The 9141-nt window shown below is 51.3% G+C and overlaps 1 protein-coding gene across 1 annotated transcript; it reads right to left on the minus strand.

The window, feature by feature from the left end:
* Positions 1-1436: 1436 nt before the first annotated feature.
* NT5C3B (5'-nucleotidase, cytosolic IIIB) lies at positions 1437-9137 on the minus strand. The gene is made up of 9 exons (XM_022558079.3): positions 9081-9137; positions 8759-8857; positions 8110-8179; positions 7981-8027; positions 5636-5721; positions 4980-5069; positions 3836-3998; positions 2787-2987; positions 1437-1938 (listed from the first exon to the last, which is right to left on the minus strand). The coding sequence occupies exons 1-9, from the start codon at positions 9090-9092 to the stop codon at positions 1804-1806; spliced, it is 903 nt and encodes a 300-aa protein (XP_022413787.1). The 5' UTR covers positions 9093-9137; the 3' UTR covers positions 1437-1803.
* Between the last annotated feature and the right edge of the window lie 4 nt (positions 9138-9141).

Genomic DNA, 9141 nt, shown 5'->3' on the forward strand with positions numbered 1-9141 from the left:
CATCTCCATGGCCCTTCTGCTCAAGACCCTGTGTCCCTAGGTCTCAGCCTCCTGCCTCCATGAGGCCCTCACCATGGAGGGAGGCTGGGGGGTAAGTGTCCACAGAGAGAGGCCTGCAGGGGAGGCCTGGAGACATGATCCTGATCTCCTAAGGGTCCCAGTTGAATGGAAAAACAAGTTCCCTGAACTCAAACACAACATGCAAAGCTCAAGGGTTAAATTAAACCACACAGGTCAGATTCCCCTTTCACACAGATCGTTTCTAATATGGCGATGTTCCCACCTCTCCCTGCTCCTGGCCGCCAGCTGTTACCACCTGCCTGGTGCTTCTCCCTCCTGCCAGAAAGAAAGGTAATGGAGTTCAAACCTCTGGTGTCTTGAGGAAGGAGTTGCTTCAGCCACTAATCAGGCCATCTGCCCTCACCTGCCTGGCTGGACTCTGGCCTGTGCGACAGAGATGACCCAAGCCATCCAAGGAGGTGGGGTGGGGGGGATGCTTGGGAGAGAAAATGACTGGATTCACACCCCAAACTGCCCCCACAAGCACCGAGCTCTTGCCCAAGATCCCCCGAGAGACGGAGCTGCTCCCCACGGTCGCCAGCGTCTGATACTCCCTGGTCCCAAAGCACAGAAAGCACCTCGGGGTCGACAGAGGTGACAGCCTCAGATGATAACCACCCTCCCCCAAGCCTAACAGGACAGCCTGAACTAAGTCTGTGTGGAGGCAGCGTGATGCAGAAGAGAAGGCTGGCTCTGTCGGAAACACTGCAACCCCAGCTTGAGCTCCCAGCTCTGGCCTTTGGGCAAAGGACTGGTCCTTTCTAAGTGGACCCATACCTCCTGCAGGATCCCTGTGAGGATGAAGCGGCACCTGCAGCACCTGGGTGCACACAGCTGGCCCTCAGTCAACACTCCCATCACTTTCTCCGCTGAGCTGCAGACAAACACAACTTACCAGCCACCAGGCAGGCGGATGAGGGAATGAATCCGACTACCCTGAGCACCGGCTCCCTTCAGGTCCCGACTCAACCGCCCTTAAGTCATGCACTTTAGTGGCCGTGGAGGAGGAGGAAGGACAGGAGCCAAGGGCCCCAGTGAAAATCCACACTCATATGGATCACTTTAGGGACCCATAAAGAGGGGGCTCTGCATACAGGGCCGGCCAGATTCAGCTGATCCCAGCTGAATTTCAAGTTTAACGGCTGCAATGAGAATCAAGTCAAACCATTCCAGGTCAGAAACACACCCTTCCAACCCTGCCTGCCCACCGTGATGCCCACAGACACACTAGGCTGTGCTCGCTGTGCTCAGAGTCTCCTGGGCTAATTCAGGGGTTTTCAAACTGTGTTCCATGGAGCTCTAGCAGCTTCTCGGAGGTTCCTGAGCCTCCAGAACCAGGAGGTACAGGCTCTGCCCCACCCCAATCGGAACAGCTCTGTGTTTTCCTTTTTTTATTTTGATCTGTTTCACATATTAGATTTGTTTGAAGAGCAGCTTCCCATGTTAAAAAATACTGGAAAAAAGATTCCCAGGACCAAATGATTCCTAAAGTGCTAACACTGTGTAGGTCCACAGTTCATCTGGAATGGCTTTTGCTGCCCTCTGGGCTGGCAGGGCTCCCTCAAGGCTCTGGAGAACACAAACCACGAAGCCGGGGGAAGGGGGAGGGAGGGGCGTGGGCCAGCAGCTCCCGGCCGCCCGGACTCTTCTCTGCAGCACAGGCAGGAGCAGTGCTCAGAGCAGAGTAGCCTTCCGGTGAAGCCCGTCCGCACCACAGCCCGCGGGGCCTGACCCCGGCCGCCCTCAGGAGCCCTGCATCTCTGTCCAGTCCCTCTGCCGCAGGACGTGCTGCAGCAGCCCGTTGACCACGTCCAGCGTCTCATCCTTCTCCAGCACGATGTCATACGAGTCCATGTAGCGCTCCCGCCGCTCCTCCACCTGCCGGGGGAGCAGAGACCGAGAGTCCCCCAGCGCCCTGCCCTCCGCGTTGCCCACCCGGGGCTGGGGAAGAGGACATTCAAGCTGCGACTCCCCGGGAGGAGTTCAAGGTTACCGGGACCTGCCCTTTGGAGACACAGATGGCCATGGATGCAGGCTGCCACAATTAACCCTTGGGTCAGTGCCAAAAGGACCATCACAACGATTAGAAACAAAAACTATCAGACGTTACCTCCAATCTACCTGGATCGAATCTTCACGAGGCTTCAGCACCTGCTGGCTGAGGGTGAGAACTGGAGGCCTTCTAGCCTGATGCCATACTGTGCCCCTCTGTGACCTTATGTTTTCACCCCTGTTAACCTCTGGTCTGCTCCTATGCTTTCCTTCTCTAAATTATAAACCCACATCCTGAATACCAACATCTCCCATCTCAGTCATGCCTTACTGGTATGATTTAGGAGGACCGGTAATCAGCCCAACCACTTTCTAAACTATGTCACCTTGGGCAAGTTACTTAACCCCCTTGCCTCAGTTTCCTCATTTGTAAACTGGGTATAACAGTCACTACCTCAGAGTATGACTGTACAGATGAACTGGGTTAATGTGCGCGGCACTCGGTAAGTGTGGGCTCTGATGACGTGCTCTGACCTCTGGGTCACGCCGTGTGCTTCGTGCACAGCTGTAACCACTGGGTATTTCTTTTGTTTCCTATGAGACTATGGCTTGTGTCTGACCTCTGTGCCTCTCATACTTCACACAGGGTCTAGCCCACAGAAGGTGTTCAATAAGCACTCGTTAACAGGAATGAAGGAGAAGCCGGCCATGAAGAACCCGGGTCTCCTACCTACCTTGTCATTTAGGAAGCCAATCTTGAGAATGTTCTCCACGCCAGGAACCCCATCAGCCATAGTGAGGTCCCCCATGGAGTCTCCCAGCAGGAGGATGTTGGTTTTGCCCTGAAGCTGCTCGAAGTAACCAGAGTTCTCGCACACGGAGCTGTTCTTGTTGTAGGTGTGTATGAGCTGGCCCTTGAATCCCTTTAGGAAGCCCTAAATAATCAAGACAAGAGACAGACAGAAGGACTACAAAGACCCATTCAGGACCAGTGTTCCACTGTCTCTGCCACAGAGGAAAGGGAATCCTGAAAGCCACAGACAATGCCAAAATTTCATTGTGATCCAACTAGGGCTCAGCAAGCTAAGGCCCGTGGACTAGATTTGGCCTATTTTTGTAAATTGCTTTGCTGGAACACAGCCAGGTCCATTTGTTTACATCTTGTTTACCGGCGCTTTTTAGTGTGACAGAGTAGCTGCGACAGGGATCATATTGCCCGCAAAGCCCGAGATACTTACTACCTGGTCTTTCACAGAAAAAGTTTACAACCCCTGGTTTAAATTAACAGGAACCATCAAATATTGTTGATCACCTACTCTGGTGAAAGCATGAAGCCCGTGATACAAGCGCTGCCTGGCTACATGTGCGCTAACCTCAGCTGTGGGCCACACCCTAACCACAGGTCAAAGGGATGAAAATTCCAGCCTTGGTTTTAAGGGGAAGAAGTCAGAACACGGGTGAGTCAGAGCAGCCCACCTCTGGCTCAAGAAAAACAAGTCCAAGTCCAAGCCCTTGAGTACCTAGGATGGCACACGAGCCATGACAGTGACACGGGGCCTGGCTGAGCCCTAAACTCAGTCCTCCCTGGCAGAGTCGACTGTCAGCCAAACACCCAAGAGTGGGTCCTTCAAAAGCGACTGTCTTTAGCTGGCACTAATAAATAAATAACTGCTGAGGGCAAAGAAGCTGGCATGCCTTCCCTCCCCCCTCCCCCATCAGGGTTAACATTTAGGGTGAAACACCCTGGCTGGCGGTCCCCACGCCTCTTCCAGCCCCAGCTCACATCTTCATCAAACTCCATGTAGTTAGAGACGATGTGGATGTTCGGGTGGAACACTTTCCTCTGCCGCATGATTTCTTCCAGGATATCCCCAACGCCCGCGGAGAAGATGAAAAGGGGAACGCTGTTCTGGGAGAGGGTGTTGAAGAACGTCTTGTATCCATCCCTGAAGTGACATGAACGGTTCTGAAATGGCACTGCCTCTGCGACTGTTCTTTATTTTCTATTTGGGTTACATCTTTAACATTTTTAAAAAACATTTTAAATTGTGGTATAAAATACATACAGTAAATTATTAAAGTGAACTAATCTTAAGTGTTCAGCTCAGTTAATATTTACATATGTTCACACACATGTACTTACTAATCAGGTCAAGATTCCCTCATGTTCCTTCCCAGTCGATGCCATCGCCCCCATTTTGACTTCACATCACCATTGATTTGCTCTCTCTGCCCCTGAACTTCATATACACCATATAACCACATTTTTTGTTTGTTTGTTTGTTTGTTTCTGTATTATTTTGCCTGAGCAAAATACCACCAGGCAGCTATCCTGAGGCAGCTTCACTGGGGAACACCTCCAACCCACCCAGGCACTTACTGGGTCTGCACGTGTCTACTCTCCTGGCTTTCCACGAGCTAGCCTCTCTCGCCAATCAGGACACACAATCCTTGAGGGAAGGCACCCGTGTTGACTCCTTCCTCTACGTGCCCTCATCCCTCCTCCAGTAAAGAACGCTCCAGCAGACAGCTGCACTGTGAAGGCCACGGATGATCAAGGGCCCTAGGTCAGCCAACTCCCACGTCTGGATAAAGAACACCAGTCACCATGGGGACCCCAAAAGTCTTTTTATCATTGGGAAGAATGAGCTAGACGCTGTTTGCTCTAGGAGATGGAGCCCTGGTCATATTCACACCACATCCACTACCAGCAGACTGCATCCTAGGACACACCCAAGGATAGAAAATTCTCTGGCTGTGTCCAGAGAGGAAAAGCAAGACCTTCTCCACGTCATCTACTCATGGTGCTACATCGCTTCTGACTCTCCCAGCAACTGACTCCTCTTCGATTCTTCCCAGCCTCTCTTTTGTGACCAAACCCATCGCAAACAGTCTGGCGGAAACATTTTCCAGAGCAGGCAGCTCACCTAAGCATTGCGTTGGACTCTCTCACCACCTGGGCTATCTGAAACTTCTGAATCTTCTGCTGGCACAGGAGCTCATGCGCTTTGGTCCACCTGGAAACAGACACCCCACGAAACCCCAAATTCAAACCACTAAGTAAAGTGACCTTTCCCATCTCAGGGCCGAGTCTCCTCTGGAAGTACTGACAGCGGAGGCCTCATCCTTTTCCCCAGAGCCATTTCCTGAAGGACCCTGCTTGTCCCTAAAGGAAGAGGGTGAGACAGCAACACAGCAGCAACACAAGAGCTGGGCAAGTTGCTGCTGATGTCAAAGCTCTTCTGAATCCCTTCCTCTGTGACCCCACTCTATGGAGAACTGGGGCTTTGCCCAGTGATACTGGTTTCCTTAGGAGGGTTATTGCCCCAAAGCACTTATTGCCCCAAACTAAGGGGCTTCTAACTCATTCCAAGGATACTTGGTGAGCCCTCTACTCTAGCAGTAGCCACACGTAGCCTGGCTTTATCTGGACAATTTGTTCTAGCAGCTGCGCTTGTGGCCTTCAGTTAAGCATTCAGTAAGGTAAAGGAGCCTGCATCTGACCAAAGCTCAGGAAAAATACGCCCCCGTCCAGACCAAGCATCGTGAGGGCCAGGGGCGTTTCACCACCACCATCACTTACCATTCCACCATGTCAGGTAACTTCTCTTTGATGGTCCGGTGTGGGTCAATCTCAATTGGGTAATAGTGGTGGAGGAGCGCTTTGAGCTGTGACATCGAAATGAAGAGAAAAGCCGTTTAGTCCACATCAAGTTTTCCCCAGCAGAGTCCTACAGTCCAGCATGAGAAAAAAGTCACCTAGAAGATGCAACTCCAGGTAAGGGAGTGACTGGAGCTGCAGAGCCGGCCATCCCTCTGCACTCCCGCTTAATCAGTAAGAACTGATTTAACGCTGTATTTCCCAAAATGTGGTACATTCTCTCAGGTGGTAGGCAAGATAACTTTGGCGGGGGGCGTACATGGATAAAAACACTTTTCATTTTAGTGGTTTGGGATTCATTTTAATGTATGTCGGAAAAAAAGAAAACTAGAATAGCACACTCATGCTTTCATAAAGATTGCTCCTTTCTTTTGCAAGTTAAATGCATTCAGATCTTTAAAGGCAGGGTAATTTACACAGATCTGGCAAAAATCATTCAAGTGAACTAGAAGACTGGAGCTTGGGACACAGCATGTTAGGGGATAACTCCATCGCACTGCCAACGTCAGGTGGACAACCTCACGGGGAGCATCTCTGTGCACCTCCTCTGGCTAAGGTCACCTTCCACATGCCAGGACCTTCCACAATCTAGGGAGGCTGCTTCAGGGATCATGTGTCACATGGGCTCAGTCAGTAACAGTGCCCAATAAAAATGAGAATTGACTGAGTAAAACATTTTAATACGTGCATGGTCTTGGAATATTATGAGATCAAATGGAGTCCCTGACCATCAGTCCAAAAGAGGGTTAAATACAAAGAGTGACAGAGACAGAAAGCTCCTAAAATGTGTTAAGATTCTCAATGTTTCCTTGAGTGTGAGAACATTTTTCTGAAAGTATAACAGAATTCAACAGAATATACATTTCTTTTCTTTTTTTAATTTATTTATTTTATTTTTGGCTGTGTTGGGTCTTCGTTTCTGTGCGAGGGCTTTCTCTAGTTGTGGCAAGCAGGGGCCACTCTTCATAGCGGTGGGTGGGCCTCTCACTATCGCTGCCTCTCTCGTTGCGGAGCACAGGCTCCAGACGCGCAGGCTCAGTAGCTGTGGCACACGGGCCTAGTTGCTCCGCGGCATGTGGGATCCTCCCAGACCAGGGCTCGAACTCGTGTCCCCTGCATTGGCAGGCAGATTCTGAACCACTGCGCCACCAGGGAAGCCCCCAGAATATAAATTTTTAAAAAGAAAAAAGATTTCTTACATAAATTTTGCTTTGTTAATTTCTTCAGGAACCCATCAACGCCACAAATCTTAATGTTCTCTAGCTTCTTTATCCTAGAGAGGGCATCCAAACCTATTGTCTTATTTGTGGACGTAGCTCTCTGGAAGCTGCTATGATCAGGGATGTGAGGAACCAAAAAAAGTGACCTGCCAAAGGTAATCAGTGGTGGAGCCAGAATCTACCTTAAGCTGCAAGTGGCATCACCAGAGAGACAGGTGTAGAAACAGAAGAGCTGTCTATAATTCACTGTCCATCTTAATAACCAGTAATCATGACAGAGTATTAGAAGATCTGACCAATATGGCAGACCAACAGACCACCTAGTAACCAATTTGGTGAACTTCATAATCAAGTGGAACTAAATGATATAGCTATTTAGCAGAAAGAGCTCAGCAACCTGCAGAGAAACGAGGGGCTAGCACAGCTCTGCTCTGGCAAAGAGGACACTGACGGGAAGAACGCGTAGCGAAGTAAAATGAACTCCAAGGCTACAGGGATTGCTTTACAGTATCTGTATGCATCTTATGGAAACGGGAGTTTCATACACAGACATTAATTCAGAAGTCTTTCTTGGTACCTGCTGCCTTACCAAGAAAATTTATACTATCAAGGAAAGAGCATAATATAGAGGAAAGAGTTCGGGAACAGAATCAGATCTATGGGAAAACCAAGCTCTGCATCTTGCTGTATGACCTCGGGTAAGTTGCTCAAACCTCTCCAAGCCTCTGTTTTCCCATCTGCTAAATGGAGACAGTAATGATTCTAGCCACCTCTCGGAGTTGTGGGAGGCTTAAACAGCAAACATCGCAGTCTCCTATTAAGTTCTACAGATAGCAGTAAGCATATTCCAACCATCTATCATCACGTGTCTTGGCCAATAAGGAAAAGCTGTTTCAGTGTATTAAGACTAGGTCCACCTGAGCATAACAACAATTTTTTTAAAAATTCATCTTCTAAGGTCTCAACCCTGGAATCTTTGGTCCTAACCAAGAACCACCGGAAGTCGTATATGATAGCCATTTCTGAGCAAAGAAGGGAGTAACCCACCTCTTTCCGGCACTCCTCACTGATGATCTTGCTGTTATCCAGAATGTCTGCAAAAACACAGAACTCCTTTTACTTGCCCCTTATAAGCCATCGTCCCGTGCAGCCCAATAAAGCTAGTATGTGACTTACTGTAAGAAGAAGGGCATTGCTTTCCATTATATGCAAACCTGCTCAAGGTCATGTCAAAATCAGAAATGACCTAAAATGCAAAAGAGAGATGAAGCCTAGACAGGCTCCTTCCAGGGTGGCCCTGTGCCAGCCAGGGAGGATGATTATGGAAGTCCAAACAGCTCAGTGCCCGTCTGCGGGCAAAGCCCTGGGGGCAGTCAGGAAGCGCCGAAGGAAGAACTAATCCTAGTTAGTACCTGTGCTAACCCAGAGAAGACCCAGCCTCTCTGAGGATAGGGGTGGGGACTGCAGAATCAGGACCCCTTCCACTCTGTCAATAGCACCCATCTCAATGCCCTGGTCCTTCGTAAGATGCCCCCACCTTTTGGCCCATCTACACATCTGCGCCTTCTTGGGGAGCCCACCAACCTCGGCTAGTGAGGACAAGACCCGGAGGCCTGGTGTGGGGTGCGTTCTGTCTACAGCACGACCTTACTGAGAAATTTGAAATCTAGGTTTCTGGGTAGGTGGGCTCTCCCCCAAGGCAAAACAGGCTTGCCCTCGGGCAGCCGGCCATTTCTAGGGGCTGAAGGCATGCTTGCCGGTGTCCGCAGCAAAGCGGGAAGGCGCACTGGGCAGGCCACATCCCCAGCCCCCCCCCCCGCGGTACCTGTAAGCGGTCTCCCCCGCCCTTGCGGAGGGCGCCCACGATCTCCTGCACCCGCCCGGGCTGCCGCATCAGAACCGTGGCCTTCATCAGGGTGCTCACCTGTCCCGAGACCCGAGAGAACCACTGACCCCGGCACCGCGCTGCGCCCAAGGGGAGGCCGGCGAGGCCGGGCCGGGGGCGCGGGGGACGAGCGGGGGCTCCGGCCGGGCCTGGGCGCCTACGGGCCGCAGTGGCGCGGCGAGGCCCAGGAGGCCCGGTGGGGGTCTCGGAGCGCCCGGGGGTTCGGGGCCCGCCCCACGCCGGTCTCCTCCTCCCGCCTCACCTCCTCCGCCATGGCGCTCGCCGGCCTGTTGGCGGCGTGGGCACAACGACCGCCCCGCGGC

The sequence above is a fragment of the Delphinapterus leucas genome, chromosome 19, assembly GCF_059928025.1.
Source record: "Delphinapterus leucas isolate spDelLeu-1000000601 "Yukka" chromosome 19, BTC_Dleu_Yukka2, whole genome shotgun sequence".
Classification (NCBI taxonomy): domain Eukaryota; kingdom Metazoa; phylum Chordata; class Mammalia; order Artiodactyla; family Monodontidae; genus Delphinapterus; species Delphinapterus leucas.